Source organism: Plodia interpunctella, chromosome 10, assembly GCF_027563975.2.
Source record: "Plodia interpunctella isolate USDA-ARS_2022_Savannah chromosome 10, ilPloInte3.2, whole genome shotgun sequence".
Taxonomy (NCBI): domain Eukaryota; kingdom Metazoa; phylum Arthropoda; class Insecta; order Lepidoptera; family Pyralidae; genus Plodia; species Plodia interpunctella.
Window position 1 is genome coordinate 5,454,227 of NC_071303.1, and position 20,643 is coordinate 5,474,869.

Consider the following 20,643-nt stretch of genomic DNA (forward strand, 5'->3'; position numbering starts at 1 on the left):
AAATTGTTAATAATGCTCGGACATTTTGAATATGGACAAGCTATTCCGGGCCAAATAAATGATTACAGATATATCAATTACAAATATACAACCTACGAATTGTCGTGTTAGGCAATAATTTGAGATATTTGTTATAATAAGAAGTACCTATGTTAATTTGGGTTTTTAGGGTTTGTTTTGTTTTTAATAACACGTTTTTATGATATAGTAATAAAGACCTAGGTAAGTAACAGGCAAAGCTTATGTTACGGCTCCGATGCAGCGGGGCTCTGGCGGCGGCCCAACGCAAGCTTATTCGTGGTAGTTGCGATTGCGACAAGACTACGTGGAGTCGGTTTTACAGCAATACGTTTCTGTCACCTAAAAGTAATTAGATAAGTTCCCGAATATGGGACATTGTTTTATCATAAAACAATGTCTCATATTCTGCCCAACAGATGACGAGCATAATCATAATACCCAGTCAATTTGATTATTATTTGTCAATTTGTTTTTAGTTACATGGATAAATGTCTTGGTGCAAAATGTCCTTTTCTCGTAATGTCCTTTCTCGAAATGTCCTTTTTCGAAATGTCCTTTCTCAAAATGTCCTTTCTCAAAATGTCCTTTATACGACGATAGCTTTTGCCCGCGGGTTCACCCGCGTAGATTTCCCTCCTTTAATTCACAAAAACATTATTTAGGTACTGGAAACAGGTTTAAATAACACTAATGCAGTTATTTTAATTTTATTTATTTGTATAAAATTTTATAAATTCATTATTCATTAATTTATAACATTCTTAAACTTAATAAATAACTTGCCTGTGTTTTTGATGATAATTTAGATAAGCGACAGACTAAAATAGTTTTTTTTTTAAAAGGACATTTCGAGAAAAACACATGAGAAAGGACATTGTGAGGAAAGGACATTTTGCGCCATGACGCTAAGGAGAAGACTTGTATTTTTGTCGGTAATTAATCTCGAAAACTACTAGGCCGATTTTGATGAAATTTGGCACATTTGTAGACAAAACCTTCAGGAGTAACATACTTTTTTATTACGGTTTTACCCGAGCGAAGCCGAAGAAAGGGCCGTATTAAGTAGACATACCACTCCAAGATGTATGGCCGGTTTCATGGCCCATGTTCATGAGATATTGAAATAGTTGAAAACAAATTCACAAAATAATATAAATATAAAAAAAGATAAAACTTTAGAAAGTTTTATTTTTCACTACAGGAGATAGAATGAAGACAACTCGGGCAGCTACCAGTAACCACACCAAATGCTGGAGCTCGACCACCAGAAGAAGCCACCAACCACTGAAATTAAAATATAATAATTTATATATGTATATAATATTTTATAATATTAATAAAACTCAAATGTGTCCTCTTTTGTTCTAGACACTGATGGGGGCTTTGGCTTCATTCCAAAAGGATGGATAATCTAATCAAAAACTGTTCAGAAGATCCATTTGTCCATGTAAAACATTAGTAAGAATATACAAATTTAACATAAAAAAGAATATAATACCTGAAATAAACAATTTCTATGAAAGTATATACCACATAGGATATTTTGGCAGAGAGGCTGTGGTATTCCTGACATGTCAGGTAGTTCCACACAGAGGCATATATTGCAAACTTTGATATCTGCAACAGGTTCATCTGCCTTTTTGGGTACTACTGGTGTTATGCTAACAATTTTGTTTAGAGTTGAGGCAGGAAAGTTCATTATATCTGAAAAATACAACAAGAACAATTACAATCGCAATTCTTTTTTTATCATTGGAGTAAGTTTGAGCTCAATCTATACTAATGGGAAGTGAGGAAGATGAAGACTTAGGACTATGGTAGTACAAAATAATTTCTATTCACAATTCAAAGTTTTCTTGTCAGGTAATTATTAATTTGCGAGTTGTACTATTGGTCAATTTAGTTCAACTCAGAAATTCATTTGGTGTAAATTATTCAATACACTCAATGGACAGAAGAATATGTCCGCTTGTTCATGCACCATATTAATGTGACTAACGTTTTTCCTAGAGATCTTAGTAGGTACATAATGATATGAAATATACATTACCAAAAACAGCCATAATATTATCTACTATATCCTTGTCATGATCCCAAGCCAACAATCCTTGTTGTAACTTCTCATTCCACTGCTTGCCTTGTCCAACAAGATGAATATTGGTTCCAAGGCCTTCAGGTGTCACCTCTATATGCAGCCAGGTTCTCTCATCTACAAAAAAAAGTATACTTTTTAGATGGGTTTAATACATGACCTTCTCTAGATGAAATAGAAATTTTAAGGGCTTGCATTAGAGGCACATACTTTAGTTTTCATTGTATAAAGTTTGTAACACTAACTTTGTGTAGGTCACCAACCATGTGATCCTAAAACACCTGACCTACCAACAGGTTAGCTTTTGATTAAAGCAGGCAAGGATTCTGTTTTCTGAAACCAACCCAAATTAAATTACACTAGCAAAACATTAACATAGGTACCTACCAAGTAATATTCTCCTATGGTCATGTTTGAAACTCAATTCTTTAGGTTCCATTATAGTACAAAATCGATCTATGCGATCTAATTGATAAAAATAGTTGAGCAAAGTATTCAAATGTTTCTTAAATGTGACAATAATGTCTTTTATGGAACTAAATACTTGGTCTTGAAGTGGCGAATAAGGAATTGATATCTTACTAACTGATAACTTTTTAGGTCCATTATAACGAAAATAAAGTTCATGTTCTCGGAAGGTATCATCTTGAATAATGCACTTTAAATCCCTTATGGTTTTACCAAAATACAACGGCAGTAAATCATTCAGGTTATTTCTGACCTCATCCAAAAAATCAGTGTCAACGACGCCTAACAACACAGATTCCATGTTGTCGACTTTATATTGTAACAATGCATTTATATCTTTTAATAATGCTGGTAAAGATACCTCTGCGGGTAGAGATTTATATTTCTCACTTTCAAATATTTCTTGGATCATTTTTTCTTGATCCATGATAGGTAGATATTAATTGCACTTATTGCACGTATTGTGATGAATGTGACTGAATGTTTTTGTTTCTTTTTTGTGTTCGTGATTTGTATAAAAATAAACAAGGGTAGGTACTAGTAGGTACTATCTTTTCTCAAAAAAATATTTCTACTTTCCCGCCAGCCCGCCACTAGGTACATCGCAAGCAATCGCAAGTCACTTCACTTTAGTTTCAGATATTTATGTTGCCTGCCTGCCACTCCTGCCAACCAGACAGCCGAGTTCCGTACTTATGTCATGGAATTAGTAGGTTGTACCTACCTACGTAGTACCTACTAATTCCATGACCTAGGTACCTACCACAGACTGATATAAAAAATGAGGCGCACGGGACTCTTAAAAATCTATGTGAAAAGTAGTACTTCGTCTCCCACGACGGAGTATACCTACTAATTCCATGTTGTACCTAAAAATGTAATAAAAGTAATATTTTTGTGGAAACAGAGGTCTGTAATTTATACGTAGTTCTAATATTAATTTAATGGAACGTTTAAATAGTTACATAAATGTTGGTTAAAATAAATAAATAAACATACACAGTATGCATATGTAGAAAATCTTACCCGGTTATTCATTAAAAAGTTAAAACATACTAAGCTAAAATTTAATTTTGGCTCTTGTCAATACCAAATATAAGTGTTGTTGCTTTTTATAAATAAATGTTGACTGTTTATTAATATTTGCTTGTTTTTAATATCAAAACAGGCGCGCGCGATCACTGTCCTACTCTGCACGACTTACGACTGCACTGCACTGCTCTTGCTAGTGTTGCCGCTCTGTAGTCCACTATCTATCGATAATTGTGTAAAAGCAATAGTGTCGATAGATTTATCGATAGTATCAATAGTGTCGATAGTATTGATCGTATCGATAGCATCGTTTCCGTAAATAATGTCGACACGCAATAATACAATCGATACTATTGTAGTATATTGTACCAAACTAAGCTATTGATACTATCAATATAGGCATATCGATATTATAGATGATTTCCGAGGTCAACTATCGATAGTCAAACTAACCCTTGCGTTCACGGGTGAATTTCACGAGCGTACAATTCATTTTAATTATCCTATTTTATAAATAAGTAAAGTACTAGTACAATGTTAATTTTATAAATGTTTAATTTAAAAAATATATTTTTTATTCAAAAAAATATGCGATGAAACGCTACACGTTCAAACAGTCGAAATTCACCCTCACACGAGTCCAACCACAATACAGACGAACAAAGGTGGTGGGGGAATCAAACAGCACCGAAAAAATAGACGGGGTATTAACACACAGTACTGTTCTATAATTTACGTTCAAATAGAAGCAGACTGTACTGCCCCTGTGTGAAATAGGCATTCCTTCTGGTTAAGAATAAATTGACGTCGTCTTTGTCATCAAAGTTGCCAATAGGTAGGTAGGTACCTAGTAGTATCTAGGTAGGTACCTACCTATTTCTTTGGTTATTGTTCCTATCTATGTACTTCGTAAAGTACATGTATTTCCGTGCTACCTACCTACCTATTGTCATTTGTTGTATTTGCCTGCGATGCGAAATAGTCATGCCAAAAATCGATAGTCTATCGATAGTTGACCTAGATATTCAGCTATTCATATGCGTGTGGTAACATTCTGAAAATCTGTTATATAAATAAAACCATTTTTTTTTCATTTACGCATTTATTCGCCATTGGGGCATACTTTGATTGAGCTCTTGACCTTATACTATTTATGTCAGTATGTTTTATTACTGGTCGATATTCCACTACGTACACAAACAATGGTGCAATGTATAAAATATGCACATCACAAAATGAACCTAATTCTCAAACATTTTATTACAATCACATCAGATAACTAATAACAATTTTAAGTCAAACAATAAATAAAAATACGTCTTTTGTACAAAATTCATCATTTTTAAAATATTGAAAACATATTTTTATTACAGTAAAGTTAATTATAAAATATATAAGTATAAATTACAACAATTATGTATAACATTATGTTTTCAATATTGTAAAAAATCGTCACTAAAATGCTCCTTTGTTGCTTAATGTAAAGAAACAAATCAATTCATTGAATATTGTATGAGTAAATTACTATGTCATTATGACCAATAACAACAAAAATAGTGTCCTATTAAAATTGTCTACAAAATCTATTCATACAATCTGGCAAGTAAATGCAAGGAACAAATCCTATTACAATTAAAACAAATTTTCACTCAATTACCTTACATAGCTTAAAAGAACACAAAACATAATATTATGCTTCATTCTATGTAGATTTGTTAAATGCAAGATTTATATACATTCATGTCACGTCGAGAATGGGCCTACCAAATATAAACTTCAGTATAAAAATAGCATGCATGAAATTAGTTTTATTGAGGCCGGACAAGTTTGATTTCTACTTTAACCATGTCATCATCTCTATATAATTCAACATGTAAAATAGAAAATACTTCTATGAGCTGTTTTATTTCAGGTGAACTTTCTGTAGCTTTCCATGTCAGTTGCATTTTTGACAATTTTGACCCAGCATCGTTTTTAATACACTCATAAACACCAGGGAAATCCTGAAATATAAAAAATAATGTAAATCTATATCTATTTCTTTATGGTCGAATATAGAATCAAGTTTATTTTAGAAAATTTTATTCTATAATACTTTACATTGTCACAGTTGAATTAATGGATTTTGGTAGCCACCATTTTCGATTTAATCAACTATGACTATAATATTTTATAATAAAGCTTTTTTAGTAGCAAAATCTTTTTTATATTTCCTTAAGAAATAAAAATAAATAAATAAAAATGTGACGGCGGCGCTAATGTGCAGAGAGATTTTATTAAGTGAGTGATACTTACATTATTAAAGAAAAGTCTTCTGTTCAAACCCATTGCGACAATAATAACATCAATATATTTATCCCTAATCTCCACTACCACAGCCTCAGTCGTATAAGGGGAATTCATTTCAATATACTTCAAAGTGTACAACTCTGTAGACATTTCACCAGCTTTTTTGGCATTATATTTTTGCTTGTTACATTGTGCTGCCACCATGCGCACTTTATCCACTTCCCACGCAGGCACTGCCCTATAGTTCAAACTAGCTGCCAATAATCTGAAACATTAATTATATATGTAATCAAATCAAATAAATTATTGCTTCCTTATCAATACATATATATGAATTGTACATATGTACATTATCTGTACATTGAATATATTTACATAAAAACAAAATTAGGCGATAGAGACATAATAATAGAGTAAGAATTTTAAAAAAAAATGTAAATAAAATTTTCTACTGAAAAACAAAACAATAAAGTTATAACAGACCTAATATTTTTTTGAAAAGAAAATATTATACTCATATTCTGATTTAGGCATAGCAAGGATGTGTAATTATGTTCTGAATGACATGATAGTATGTCGAGTAGGTATACAAAGAAAAACACATAGATTACCTGTGAACCATTATATCAGCATATCTTCTTATAGGACTTGTGAAATGAGTATACAATGGAACATTGAGGGCATAATGATGAAAATCATCATCGTCACAGCCATGTGCACAAAAATACTTTGCTCTTGTCATAGGCTTTGCACACAACATATTCAAAACCATGGCCCTGCCTTTATCTGAGCTATCTGGGCCAACATATGGCAACAATGATCTATGTAGGTCTCCAGCTGAAGTGATATCCAAATTAATTCCCATAGGTTTCAGAGCTTTAGCCAACTGTTTCATCATGTAAAGGCTAGGTGGTGGATGACATCTCAGGAAAGCTAAGTCAGGATGATCATCCTTTATTCGTTTAGCAACAGTCATATTTGCAAGCAACATGAATTCTTCTATAAGCTGATGACTTTCTTTACTGTCATAAATCCAAAAGTTCTCTGGCAGTCCATTAACAGCATTTAGATGAAATGTAACCTTTGGCTGATCAATCCTTAAAGCTCCACTATTAAATCTATTTCTTCGCAAAATTGAAGAAATTTTACCTAAAATCTTGATTGATTTATAGATATCATCATATTTATATCCATTATATGTTTCAGGAAATGTATCCTCTGAATCTTGTCTATCTTCCAAAATAGCTTGTGCATGATCATATGCCAACTGACAGCATGAATGAATGACTGTCTTAGAAAATCTATGCCTTAAGACTTCAGCATTTTCAGTTATCTCCCAAAACACAGAAAATGCTAACTTGTCAACACCAGGAAACAGAGAACACAACATGCATAGCTCATCTGGCAACATGTGGTAAGCCTTTTCTACCAAGTAAATTGTTGTAGCTTTCATGGCCACTTTTTCATCTAAAATCGTATTTTCTGTTAAAAAATGGGCTACATCAGAAATGTGGACCCCTATCTCATAATTACCATTTTCAAGTTTGCAACATGAAACTGCATCATCAATGTCACGACAGTTTGATGGATCGATGCTAAATATACAAAGAGATCGGCAATCTTCTCTGATCTTTAATTCTTCTTCTGGAATCACATAGTCAAGGCGAGGAAATAAGTGTCTAATTTCCGGCCCAAAAGGTGTTATATCTAAATCATTTTGAGCAAGTATTGCTTTTGTTTCAGATACCATATCACCTGATTGTCCAATGTTACATATAATTTTTCCTAAAGCAAATCTAGTGTCTGACCAATCAATAATTTTGGCTAAAAAAAGTGTATTTTCATAACTTCTATGTTCTTTATAAAAGTTGTCAGGCCAGCTGGTAAATGGTATATTGAGCCTGGGCATCCGATGATCTCGAGGCACAAACAAAGCTTTTTGCCTATTTCGATCTGCCATTAATTTCAAATGACCTATACAAGTCCTTCTGTGTACTTTTTCCTTGATGTAAACAACTTTCCCCCTTTTCTGCATATCCTGCCCATTGTTAGAAGGTACATCATCTAGTATCTGAACCACAACAAGGTCACCCTCCAATGCACGATTACGATGCTTTAATCCATCTATTAGGACATCTTGTTCACTGCGGTCAGTACTGGAAACATATGCATGTTGGAACTGCTTTGGATTAATTCTTATAAACCCTTCCACAAAACTTGCCTTTTTTAAACCAAATTCAACTTCATTAATAGATAAATAAGAGTCAAACTTTTTATCTTCCTCCTTAGATTGTTCCTTCTTCTTGTTCTTATGTTTTGGAGATTTTTTGGTTCCTCCTTCTGTTTGTATATTTTTCAGATTAACATTTTGCATTGGTAATACATTTCTTAAAACATTCTGCTTTGCTAAGTCATACTGGAAAGAATTATCACGACTTTCAGAAAAAGACTGACTCAACAAAGGATGTTGTAAAGCATTTTGGATGTACCTAGGTGTAATAGGTTCTCTTGCAACATATGGAGAATTTGGAACACTCCCAGATGCTGATATCTGGGCCCAATGAGACAATGGTGTAGTAGGCACACTTCCTGCTAACTGTACTGGACTATTTGTGTACTTATATTGAGGGTGATGACACATATTTTCTAAATAACGACTACAGGTAGGAGCATATAATGGAGAAACTTGGCTCTTAAAAAATTCTTGAACAGCACTTGTCAGGAACTCAACCTGTTGATGTTGTGTATTCTGTGTAGGAGGCATTTGTAACTGTTTCAATTTTTCTTTTTTCTTTGCATTTTTCTTTTTTGGTCCGGGAATTTTACCTGGACTGTTCGATTCATTAACTTCGTTTAAGCTTAATCTTTTACACTGCGCTGAGATATCAGTTGCTGTGGAATTTGTAAGTCCTTGAGTAGGTGTATGGTTATTCGTAACATCGTCCACCTCGTGCGAAGATAACTCTGAGCTCGAAAGGTGTTTAGATGCATTAGTAACTGCTTGTTGGTTGTCGTTAAACACAGAACTCGTTAATGGCAAAACTTGCGACGTGGATGTAGAAGGTCCTGTGACTGCAACATTACTATCCGATAAAACTTCGGGCACAGTAGACATGGTAGCAATTCATTTATAAAATAATTAATAACTGAAAATTTAGAGACTGGGAATGTAATTAATTATAACTTGAGTTAATCCATGGGGTTAAGAAGGGACAGCACAGTCAGTCAAAATATGCAGTCAAATCAAAATGAATTGAATCCTGCAAAAAATATTCTCCCAGCTGTCAATATGCCATGCCACATCCCCTCAGTGCGAAATATGCCAATACCTAATTCATGCAAATGTGTTCTGGCTGTATGGGCGAGTACCCTTTGCCTCCTAAATGAAACGAGGGAATAAACCAAAAAAAGTCATGCAAAAGTCAATGTCGTATCGTATAAATTGAAATGTCAATAAAATAAAAGTAGGTAGGTAAAGAAAGAAAGGTATAAGTATGCCTAGGTAGGTAAGTGTGCCTAACGTCGAATCTCTCCACCAGGGGGGTGACACTTCTTCGTGGGCGCCTGTCATTCGACATAGAAACAGACGCATTCTGTATTTCCTAACTTGAAGACTTCTATGCATTGCCAGCTATTTACCAAAAAATATATCTGTTGGAATAAATAATATAATACAAATTAATACGTAGAAAAAATCCCAAATTATAATAAATAGGGTCTCGTTTTTTTTATTAATAAATATAGATGTTTTACGTCTATATTAAGACACTGTACCGTTATTCGAGGCCTAACAATAAAATAATTGAGATGTGTTTGTTATCGCGCCAATTACCCTTGGATAATATAGCATCAATAGGTAAATTATCTAACCAGTTTCGAGAAGCCATAGCTGGTCTGAGGCTGCCAGGGCTGGCATCGATATCAGCATCTTTAAGTACAGACTTGATCCAAGTACCAATAATTGTACGAGAAGCGCCTTTTATTTGTCCACGTAACGTTACAAATAAATTGTTACACAAATCACTGCGCCTTTGTTTATCCTCCATCCTTATTGTCGGTAATTTGCCGAATCGGTTTTAGAACCAAATTCCGGCCAAAGGTCGACATGATCATGTTGAATTAGGCAATGATCATGGTCTATGCGGAGCAATGTTAAGTCATGAACTCTCCTCCCTGAATAAAGTAACAATAGTGTGGCAGTGTGTCGAAACATATCGTACACACTGTTTTGATTGAGTTCTTTGACTGCTAAAAAATTAATCAAAATATTTACATCCCAAATGGGTATTTTATTGCTTTTTGGGTTAGCCAAAGAAATAGCCTTAAGCACTTGTCTGACCAAACTGTGTCAGCTTAGAGCACCTGATATATCTGGGTCACATAAGGTTGAAATAGCAGACTTGTGTACCAAAATTGTACTATATGCTAAACCTTCTTTTAGGTGAAGATCCGACAAAAACTTAGCTAAATCCGAGCCAGTAGGTTGATTAAATGGGCTACTGAACATAATGTATGGGACATTATGTTCAGTAGCTCATTTACACCAACGGATCCAGGCTGGTTTATAGTGTTTCTTAGTAGATTCTCTCCAACTTGAACTTAAAAGTTGCCTTTGATCCATGATGTCAGGGAGTCTGTCCAGCCCCACATTTCCAGATCTCGAATACCATCTCGGACACTTTCGGTAGCCTGTAGTCATATCTATTAGCACTTCTGCTAAGTTTCGTATTTGAATTGGATACTGCCCGTTGAGTCGAGCACCTCAACCTAGGTTCGAAGCATCTGTTGTTAGGTAGAGCGTCGGTTGAGGTTGGTGGATGACAGAAGAGGTTTGGTAATTGTCAACCAACCACCATCTCAGCTCGTTTAGGGCGTTCTCGGGTAGTTGAAATGATCTGATGTGGGGCTTTCAGTGCTAAATTCGTGGTTTCTTGTACGTACCGATAATGCAACTTCCTCCTTGAGACTGCGAAGCTCGCAAAAGTTTAGGAGTCCTAACAGACTTTGGAGTTCTTTCAAACTCGCTTTCCTGCGGTGAAGCAGTGAGGTCAGTTTATTGCTTACTGCTTGGCATTTGGGTTCCGGAAGCATTTTGCAGTTTTGCCAGGGGTTCCATAGAATACCCCTGGGTATTCTACTCGATTTCTTTCTGGGGGATCAGGATCGATTTCTTGAAATTGATTTACCATCCCAAATATTGCAACAGATCTACCACCTTCGGAATATCTGCTATTAACATTCTGGGGTTCTGATTGACGATTAGAAAGTCGTCCAAGTAAACTAGGAGTCTCACTCCTTGTTCCCTCAGGATTTGGGCAATCCAGTTGGTTATTGTCGCAAAAATTTGGGGTGCAGAGCTCAGTCCGAAAGGCAGGCAAGTCATCTGATAGATTTGACCTTTGTGTATTAGCCGGAGGAAGCATCTGTGAGTCTTGGCTATGGATATGTGAAAATAGGCCTGGGATAAGTCTATTTTCACCAGCCAGTCGTTTTCTTGTAGAAAATCGCAAATATGGAACATGTTGATCAGGTGAAATTTGCTTACACACACGTACTGACTTAGTCCCTTCAGATTGAAAATCGGTCTGAGAGAGCCGTCTCCTTTTGGTGTCAGAAACATGGACGATACGAAACCCGGAGTCATTTCGGTTCTAGAACTCCTTCGTTTTTCATTTGAATTATCGCTTGGGTCATGTCTGGTGAGGTCTGATTTGGGTCGCCTCTCAACCGAATAGGCACTAACGGTGGTTTGGTTATGAAAGGTATGCGATACCCTAAAATTATTTTTAAAATATGCTCTGGTGCATTTAATTTCTTCCAACGCCAATAATAATGCCTTAGTTGACCGGCATGGAATTGTCTGTGCGAGTCAGAAACGTCGCCGCTTATTTCCAGATCCTCTGCCTCGTGCTGGTGATGCAGATCGTTTATTTGAGGTTCTTGTTGACTTACCCTCGTAGCGAGGCATGGGACTCTCTTTATTTCTTCGAAAGGGACGATAGCGGGTATGCGGGAGCTCGTCTTTGTAAGAGGTGTCCCATTTATTGTGTTCTTGCGTAGAACAACAAGGGGCAGTATAAGAATGATCCGTAAACAAATGGCAACAGCCTTGCGCAGGCTTGTTCGCTTTACGGCTTGACGGTACACCTTGCGCAGGTGTCCTTGCACTACCCCGTCCCTGCGCGGGACGGTTGGATGATTTACTAGATCCTGCTTGCGCAGCAGATTCATTTCCCCGTTTTGCGTTTGGCCAAAAGGACTTTTTGACACCACCAGCTTTTTCTAAAGTTGCGTTAAACGACACTGGTTCAAATAAATTCTGGCATTTGGGAGGTACTTTCCTTAAGGCACTTTTCGTTAAGGGTTCTTTAACCGATGACAATATTGACTCACAACGTTGTTGAACAATGTCTGCCCTATGGCCGCAGACCATTTATAAAATATCATTCGAAATGGTGTGAAATTCGCCGTTGATAAACATGTTGTTTATTTTGTCATTTATTTCGTCACAATTTGGGCTAGCTGTGCTGTGACCATGCCAGAAATTTCCGTAATTCGTCTTGCAAAATCTCTCGCTGCTTAAGAACTGCAAAGGTCAGAGCTGAAAAGGCTTTTTCGACATAGGGTAACATGCCATTATTATCGTTGGACATAATTTCTTCGTTGGTTTCAAGTTCAACGAAGCCAGGTGAAAGATTATATTTCTTCTGTACTTCAGCAAAGCGTACATTTGACCATTCTGTACTATTAAATCGTTGCAAATTATTTAACATTTCAATGTACTCTGAAGGAGCCTTTGGAATAGAGGGTTCCTTCAGGTTAGTCACTAAATCAATATTAAATTCAGGATTTTGGGGGATGTCACTACTTGGTTCTGTATCGAGATATAGCTCTCTGTTAACATTATCATTAATTTCGTTATCTGATACAGGTCCGTGGGAACTATAAATATGGGTGTTATCACGTACAATATTACGTAATTCTCTCACCTGCTTGGTTAATTTCTCCAGCAGACGACCCGTTCGACGGCGTTTGTTTTTCTTGCGTCGGTTGCGTTTGCGCCCATCTGAACTACTGGAGGACGAACTGGAACTGGAAGAACTATCCGAAGGATCACTTTTATTTGCCCTTCGTATATTATTTTCGTTTTCCTGCTGGTTATCCAACACTATTTGCTCTTCCATTATTTGTAGCCGTTATATAAAATTAATAATTTCTAAACCGGAAGGTGACTTGGAAATTGACGTTCTAGTTCGACTAGGACGCCCGCGCGTGTCGGGAAATAAGACGCCAATGACGAATATTTCGTTCAAATTCACAAACGAAACCTACCTGTTATGGTGGTGGGAATGTGCGAAAGAGACAGATATATGGCCGTTTTAGCACCGGAAGTAGGGAAATAGACAAGCCACTCTCAATTATTTTATTGTTAGGCCTCGAATAATGGTACAGTGCCTTAATTTTTTATTCTTTCAAACGTCTGACAAGTTGCAACATTACATGCAAATCCCCCTACCTTTAAAAACTTGTTTGCCACACGAAAATCTACCGCTGGCATCTATTTTAGATATTTTCACTTCAAAATTCGAGTTGAGGAATCTATACCTACGTTTTTGTATTAATTATCTAGAATTCTGGCGTGTTTGTGCGATAAAGACGCTTTTTATTGGTATTTTGCTGTGCTGTTGTGTGAATTTTCGAAATTATTTCGAATTTGCACCAACTATGCCTCATCGATGTGCATTAGGGTGCAAAAATATTATAATAAACATAAAATTTATAAAAACAGAAAATAAATGAAATATTATAATCAGTTTTTTTATTTTAATAAGGAGGTCACTGAAGAAGGCTGATAATGATGAAAACCCTAAAAGAAAGAATCGTGTTTGTAGTAGATAGAATAGATAAGATAGAATTATCTCTCTTCTCGAAAATACAGATGGCGTTGGCGCCATCTGTATGCCACGCATCAAAACTGTCATGCTTATATCTCGCAACATGTCTCTCTTTCCCCCTTATATTAATTTACTCTTTGCGGTCCACAATCGGTCGATTCTAGGACCAAGTATCAATACTTGTGTGAAAGGTACTTCGATTTGCTGCCCAGGCCACCGTACCGTTGTTGGTACCGTGATCCACCGTATTGTCTTGGTCAAGTTTGGTTGGGTTGGGTAGGTACAAACATATACATATGTGAGTCTAGCCAAGGTCTTGCCGGTTATTAAAACAATATGTGATGTCATTTAAACGTCAAAGATACCTACAAGTTAAAGTGTTATTTTCCCTTTTACAAGAAAGAAGCATGAATTAAATGTTTTAATCGAAAGTTCAATCAATCTACGTTCTTTTTTCCGTGGTTATAATTTAATTTCCATTTTAGAATATTATCAGTAGTACCTACCTATTAAATTATATCTCTGTTATAAGATTTATACTTTTACTTTATTGCAGATATAATACCGTGCTGACAACATTCAGCTCAACCATGTTATAATCACTTCCGATTTTGTGGTTATCGAAATAAGTTTATCAATAATGAAGCTTATAACTCATAATATGCTAACTTCTAAATGTCTGAAAGGGGTTATGACTGGTTATCCTCTTTCTATTAACGCCACTAATGTAAAAGTAACTGAAGTCGATTTTAATCCAGAGTTTATAACCAGAATTATACCCAAGTTAGACTGGAATGTTGTGTGGGGTGCTGCAAATAGTATAGGTCACAGTGAAGGCCTCCCTAAAACAATAGAACCTAAATATGAAGAAGATGAAGACTTTTTGAAGAAAGCTCACAGAGTCCTTTTAGAACTTGAAATAGAAGAAGGCTACCTTACTTGCCCAGAATCAGGACGACAGTTCCCTATTTCAAAAGGAATCCCGAACATGTTATTAACAGAAGCTGAAGTTCAATAAATTGTTATAGAACATATTTTTTCTTTACATTTTGTATTATTTACATCATCCAGGTAGTTGAATATTCTTGTTGAAAAGTTTAAGATTAAGAACCCATATTTCAATTGATGAGATAAACTTGCATCTATGCAAGATAGGTATAATATTGTAGTCATGATTTGAGTTCTAAAAATAAATTGTTCCACCTCAACCTCCACATCAGTTGTTATAGACCTTTGATATTTGTCACACAGAAAACGCTTCTTTTCACAGAAAACAGCTTGATAATGAGGCTGGTCAACTGCAATATCATTTTCTATGTTTTAGTTTAGCTGTCTTAGAATATGAACCAATAGAATTGCTTCATTTACCTAGCCTCTCTTAGCACATCCTCATTTGCGGCACTCCGCTAGGTAAATGAAGCGATTCTATTGGTTCTTTAAAACACATCCCTCACTATGCATCCTCACACATCTCTGGTGGAAACACAGCCTTATCTTTATGGTGTATCACATCAATAAAAGAAATGTGGATCAGGTGTTCCAGTTATCAAAATGGATTTTATCCTTTTGCCGCCTGGGCTTAATAGCTACGCAATAAAAAAAGCATTATCAAACTCTGTCTAGTAGTTCTTTTCTACGCCACCCTCAAGACATTTCTCAATAAAAAAAACAGTACTCCATCCAGTTAGTTGGGGCAGTTAGTTATTTTGAAATTTTTCAAGTTTTTTCAACCTTGGGGAATGAATGGGATAGAATTAAGTGACATGAATATTAAAACAAAGAATGACCTTTTATTTGATTACAACAATAAATAAAAATCTGCATAATGTTAACTACATTACAGCAGCTGATTTCTAAGTGATAAAATTATTCTAAAAGTAACTCAATGATTTAAATTTCGTCTGCGTATGGTACAAATGCAAGGTTACCGGCGGCGCCCATGGACAGCTTGGTTTGTGCTGCTGAGGCCATCACCTGAAAATACGAATATATGCATTGTTACGATATTTTCATTTTAAACATTCGCATCAAACGATACAAAAATTATGCGAATCTGTGCAAGTCAGTGGATGCTGTGGGCGGGGTCTCAAATTACTTATTATTAAATATAATTTGCCACTATTAAAATTTGAATACTAAACTTGAGTACTATATTGCAATAGGGCATATTACGCAAAGCTCACCACAGATGGCGCTACAGGTACAACTAAGGTACACAAACATTGCCAACATTCGCATTCGCGAATGTCGAAAATATGACATTCGTAACATCCTTGATCTAGACAAGTGTTACTGTAAGCTGCCGAATGGAGCTAGATTTATATAGCAATTTTATTTGTCAGATTACAATATACGTTTTTTATATACTTTTTACCATGTACTTTGTTATTTTATTAGAAAAAAAAATATGTAAAAAAACAACAATAGTAAGCCCTAATTCTAGAAAAAAATATGTAATAACCTCCTCCTTTTTTGGAAGTCGGTTAAAAAACTTCTGGAATGACAGGGACGAACGCTGTTTAAATGAGTTTCTTTCGGCATTTCTTCTTAGTAGTGGTCGTTCTGAAATGCCAGTTTCTAGTAGCATTTTAAAAATACTATATAGTTAAAAATTAGACACGATAAATTGGCTTTGATCTGAGTTAATTAGGAAGTGTTGAAACAGGCACATAGGCTGCGGTTTGTACATAATGAGCCGACCTTGTTGACGGTGGCGTCGTCGATGGTGTCGATTTGCGCGGCGAGCACTGCAGGCGGCAGCACCGTGCCGGTGTAGAGCGCCTGCGCGGCGAAGCCCTCGGCCAGCGAGGCGCCGGCCTCGGCCTCGCTCAGCAGCTGCAGCTTGAGCTGGTTGCGGCCCGCGCGCACCGCCTCCGACGGCAGGCAGCCCTTCTTCAGCACGTTCGCTACTGCTTTCACGGCCTGTAGCATACCAAGATGTTTGATACAATCAATTAAAGTGTTTTAAAATAATCATTTAATCCAAAAACCCGATAATTTAATGTTACTTTCAAATCAAATTGGGCAATCAGATTGTATCGTGTGGAAGGGGTTTTACTCCTTCACTTCCATGGCCTTCGACATCACTAGTTATCAACACATCCCTGACGACAAAAACGCCAAAACACAACGCAGAGAATACCTGGCCGTTCACTGCGTTGTGTTTTGGCGTTTTTCTAATACTATGTGTCATAGTTGGATAGATGGAAAAGATCAGAGACAGGGATACATGGAGAGTGGGGAGGCTTTTGCCCAGCAGTGAGACACTTGTAGCTATTTAAGAAAATGTGTCATAGAAACCTAATAACTTACACAGTTGGCTTCATCCTTGGGCACGGTGAGCACAGCGCCGAAGAGGCCGGTGTCGCTGTACGACACGTTGAAGCCGGCGGCGGCGAACGGGCCGATGTTGCCGATACATTTCGCCAATGCAGAGTTGTCTGCCCCCCACTTCGTCACCGGACCATTGCCGAGAGCTGGGAAACAAAAAAAAAAAATAGAAAGTGAATTTTTTGCGGATGTGGTTTAGTTAGACAGTTAATAGTTAGACGCCGCAGAAACGCGAATATCGCGGGCAGAGCTGCGAGCAACAACTAGTTATTCAATAGTAACCTTTAGCTGCAACCGCCAAAGCCAGCGACTGCGGCGAACCGGCCGGCGCCCCCTGTAGCGCTATCGCAACGTGAGCCAGGTCGCCCCCCATCTCCTTCCTAAAATTATCATATCAATATTATGATTGTAACTGTTTATGAGAAAATATATTTTTTACTTTTGACTTAGGCAGCTGAAAAGATTTTAATATACTAGTTTGGGATTGAAAGAAAGAGTTCAGAAATGGGAAACTTCTTCTCCCTCCTGCCTACATTGTTAAAGTCTTATTTTTCTTAAGTCTTCTTCTTTTTTTATTATATAAGGATAATATTTGGGCAACTATATGACAAAAAAAAACAGACCTCAATTCCCCACCATAGTACTTGCTGGGCTCTTTAGGCGCCTCTTCTCCAGAGCCAGTGAGTTGAAGGCATTGAGCAATCAAAGATGCTCTATCCTGAAAAAAAGAAAATGCCAATTATGCCAGATGCACTTCTCATGGTTTCTAAAATAAAAAATCTGTTATTTTTATGGTTAAGAATGAATATAATAAGGAACTTGATAATTATTAGTTTTCTAAATTTGCACCATACAACTTATTTGTTTATAAATTATCACCAAATTATACACAATCGTTTATTATCATAAAATATTTTCCAGTATATTAATTTTTGTTTTTCAGTAAATGCCATGACATTTACCTGATTATCTCCGACAACAACCACAGCACAACGGGTGGGGGTCAGATTAGATCCGGCATAGTGAAGGAGAGACTCTGATGATATCTTGCCAATCCTGTTTGGTGATATGAACAAGGAGTTTCCAAGTCCATGGCGATAGGCAGCTTTGTGTAGGAGGTCAACTGCACGAACCTGTGAAATAAATTAAATGTTTGTTGCAAATAGAATCAAATGTTTTTAATTTACATAATATTGTGTTAGTTCATCAATAACCACCACACTCACAGTTGGTATAATAGCAAATTGATATAGAAAAAGAGTTGTATTAATAATATAAGAGTTATTTCCAGTTGTTATTTGTTGGTCAGCTCAATGATAAAATCATTTATTGAAGTTAATGCTTATTTTGTATTTAAAACCTAACTTTAGAAGACTTGTCAAAAAATACATAGGCTTCCAAAGTCCTCCAACATTTAAGTAATAAGGATTACATGTATAGAAAATACATACTTGAGGGTACAGTGCAGCCAGTTCATATTTAAGGCGAGGTACATTGTCACTTAGCTCCCAGGGCCTGAACTCCTGCAGGGAGACCAGATTAGCAAGAACCTCCACTGCTTCCTGAAGGTTGTCTTGTGTTGCCTGAAACATTAGAAGAATGTTAACAAAATATGTTTAAATCAAAGGGTCTCTTTACAGCAGGGTCTGTAGTTTTTTATATCATGTTTTCATATAGATTGCAGCCTTGATGACTTTCAAGTTAATGATGTTGCTAATTTTCTATTTATTATTAAATTGTACACAATTAAAATTTTTGTGATAATTAAATTCTAACTAGTAAGTAATAATTACACATTTATATTTTTTAACTAGCAGCCCATCCCAGCTTCGCTCAGGTAAAACGAGTCACACCATACAAATTTGTTATATTGTATTTTTATGTAAGAATAAGCTTTAAATGCTTACTAACCTCAAGGGTATAGTAAATAAATTCACGGTCTCCTGATGCATTGACCGAGGCGCCAATTTGTGCTAGTTTGCGAGCAATAATGAAGCTGCTTGCACATCCAGTAGTGAGACCGGCAGCCGAGCGGAGGACATGGGAAATTCCCAAATCTGTTTGTGGCTCATAACGTGAACCAGCCCTGAAAAAATTTGTTGTTTTTATTAATATACCATTTAGGCTGTTCACAACGATGACGGCGGCAAGCCTAATAGGAAATGATGAAATTAATTTATGCTACAAAAAAGAAAAAGAATAACTTACTTGAATGCTATAGTGACTCTGGCCACAGGAGAGTTGGTGTCAACTGCCGCTATATACGTCTTGTTCGGCAAAACACTGGTTTGAATAGTATCGCTCTTTGCTGAAGGCGCTGCCTGAGCGTAACTCCTTCTCTAAAAACATATTAAGCATTTGAAATATGAAAATATTAAAGTTTTACATAACAGGGGTTTGACAGAAAAAAAGGTTAGGTTTATCTACGACTTTGCCTTAGTTTAACAGGTTGCTGTAATAGTTATGACTAAATTATTTACCACAACATGTCGAATAAAGGAATTTGTAAGTGATTTCGTTGCCATTTTTTTAATTTTCAATATTTTTCTCAAAATTCTTCGGAAATCCAATAAACATAGACTAGACAAGACAGGAGCCCGAGCATAGACAAACTAAATCTTTCATTCCACCTACTAAGTACCTCTACTCTATCACAGGCTTTTTTTTTGTTCAGTTTATACGTATGTAATGGCAAAGGGATCTAAGCTCATACAGCCATCGTCTGGAGTTTCATCTTTTACATTGATGATGTAATAAAAAGCACATAATCTAAGTTTTTTGTATCTTTTAGTTATGGAATTAGTAGGTACTCGGAGTACCAACTAATTTCATGCTTTTAGTCCATACCACGGACTTCTTCTTCTTCTTCTTGACATTATCCCACTCATGTGGGGTCGGCACAGTATGTAAGTTCCTTCCATTTTGTTCTGTCATTTGCCATATCCATTAATACTCCTTTCCTGTTCATACTATCCTTGACACACTCCATTCATTTCTTCTTAGGTCTTCCTCTTTTCCTGGAACCCTTTACTTCCATCTTTAATGCCCTTTGAGTGACGTGATTTTCATCTCTTCTTAAAATATGTCCGTACCAGCCTAACCATAACTATGTAATTTCTCTTTAACTGGTGCTACTTTCATACTTCCTATTACATACTCATTCCTTATTTTGTCTAATCTAGTTACCCCGCACTTCCATCTCAGCATTCGCATCTCTGTCGCATGAAGTTTCCTTTCGTCCGTCACTTTCGTCGCCCAACATTCAGATCCATACATTATGACATGTTTGATAACTGCCTTTTTCCTCTCAATTTAAAGGGAATATAAAAAAAAACAAACTTTTTAATGTTGGTGTTCCAACAATACCTGTTTTCCTACCATGTACTATGCTACCCATGGAATTAGTAGGTATTGAAGTACTTATTAAATCCATGAAGCTACCGGTACCATGGAATTAGTAGGTACTCTACGCCGTAAGTACTTACCAAATCCATGACCGGTACCTAAAGCGCGGAT

The 20,643-nt window shown here is 36.2% G+C and overlaps 4 protein-coding genes across 5 annotated transcripts; 1 reads left to right on the forward strand and 3 right to left on the reverse strand.

Annotated features, from left to right (window-relative positions):
* Positions 1–1,191: 1,191 nt before the first annotated feature.
* On the reverse strand, positions 1,192–3,424 carry LOC128673032 (E3 ubiquitin-protein ligase FANCL-like). Its single transcript, XM_053750615.2, has 4 exons — positions 2,501–3,424; positions 2,072–2,230; positions 1,520–1,725; positions 1,192–1,305 (listed from the first exon to the last, which is right to left on the reverse strand). Exons 1-4 carry the CDS (start codon positions 3,006–3,008, stop codon positions 1,207–1,209), a joined length of 972 nt encoding a protein of 323 aa, XP_053606590.1. The 5' UTR covers positions 3,009–3,424; the 3' UTR covers positions 1,192–1,206.
* Positions 3,425–4,695: 1,271 nt separating this feature from the next.
* On the reverse strand, positions 4,696–9,209 carry LOC128673033 (DIS3-like exonuclease 2). Its single transcript, XM_053750616.1, has 3 exons — positions 6,514–9,209; positions 5,909–6,167; positions 4,696–5,616 (listed from the first exon to the last, which is right to left on the reverse strand). The coding sequence occupies exons 1-3, from the start codon at positions 9,015–9,017 to the stop codon at positions 5,422–5,424; spliced, it is 2,958 nt and encodes a 985-aa protein (XP_053606591.1). The 5' UTR covers positions 9,018–9,209; the 3' UTR covers positions 4,696–5,421.
* A 4,718-nt stretch (positions 9,210–13,927) lies between these two features.
* On the forward strand, positions 13,928–14,842 carry Trmt112 (tRNA methyltransferase subunit 11-2). Of its 2 annotated transcripts, none has more exons than XM_053750397.1 (2): positions 13,928–14,073; positions 14,354–14,842. In XM_053750397.1, exon 2 carries the CDS (start codon positions 14,438–14,440, stop codon positions 14,813–14,815), a length of 378 nt encoding a protein of 125 aa, XP_053606372.1. In that variant the 5' UTR covers positions 13,928–14,073; positions 14,354–14,437; the 3' UTR covers positions 14,816–14,842. The 2 variants fall into 2 exon arrangements, with proteins under 2 accessions (XP_053606372.1, XP_053606371.1); XM_053750396.1 differs by lacking the exon at positions 13,928–14,073 and adding an exon at positions 14,135–14,258.
* A 723-nt stretch (positions 14,843–15,565) lies between these two features.
* LOC128673141 (cytochrome b-c1 complex subunit 2, mitochondrial) lies at positions 15,566–19,768 on the reverse strand. The gene is made up of 10 exons (XM_053750779.1): positions 19,608–19,768; positions 19,336–19,466; positions 19,039–19,213; positions 18,579–18,710; positions 18,090–18,260; positions 17,751–17,845; positions 17,410–17,507; positions 17,110–17,273; positions 16,498–16,719; positions 15,566–15,771 (listed from the first exon to the last, which is right to left on the reverse strand). The coding sequence occupies exons 1-10, from the start codon at positions 19,650–19,652 to the stop codon at positions 15,688–15,690; spliced, it is 1,317 nt and encodes a 438-aa protein (XP_053606754.1). The 5' UTR covers positions 19,653–19,768; the 3' UTR covers positions 15,566–15,687.
* Between the last annotated feature and the right edge of the window lie 875 nt (positions 19,769–20,643).

Excerpts from the sequence above, each read along its gene's own strand:
- LOC128673032 (XM_053750615.2), bottom strand. The coding sequence starts at position 3,008 with ATGGATCAAGAAAAAATGATCCAAGAAATATTTGAAAGTGAGAAATAT. Across the intron at positions 2,231-2,500 it reads CCATAGGAGAATATTACTTG|ATGAGAGAACCTGGCTGCAT; the intron begins GTAGGTACCTAT and ends TTTTTTTTGTAG. Across the intron at positions 1,306-1,519 it reads ATAGAAATTGTTTATTTCAG|TGGTTGGTGGCTTCTTCTGG; the intron begins GTATTATATTCT and ends TTTTAATTTCAG.
- LOC128673033 (XM_053750616.1), bottom strand. The coding sequence starts at position 9,017 with ATGTCTACTGTGCCCGAAGTTTTATCGGATAGTAATGTTGCAGTCACA. Across the intron at positions 6,168-6,513 it reads GCTGATATAATGGTTCACAG|ATTATTGGCAGCTAGTTTGA; the intron begins GTAATCTATGTG and ends TTAATGTTTCAG. Across the intron at positions 5,617-5,908 it reads GAAGACTTTTCTTTAATAAT|GATTTCCCTGGTGTTTATGA; the intron begins GTAAGTATCACT and ends TTTATATTTCAG.
- Trmt112 (XM_053750397.1), top strand. The coding sequence starts at position 14,438 with ATGAAGCTTATAACTCATAATATGCTAACTTCTAAATGTCTGAAAGGG.
- LOC128673141 (XM_053750779.1), bottom strand. The coding sequence starts at position 19,652 with ATGGCAACGAAATCACTTACAAATTCCTTTATTCGACATGTTGTG. Across the intron at positions 16,720-17,109 it reads CCAAGGATGAAGCCAACTGT|GCCGTGAAAGCAGTAGCGAA; the intron begins GTAAGTTATTAG and ends GGTATGCTACAG. Across the intron at positions 15,772-16,497 it reads ACGACGCCACCGTCAACAAG|GTGATGGCCTCAGCAGCACA; the intron begins GTCGGCTCATTA and ends TCGTATTTTCAG.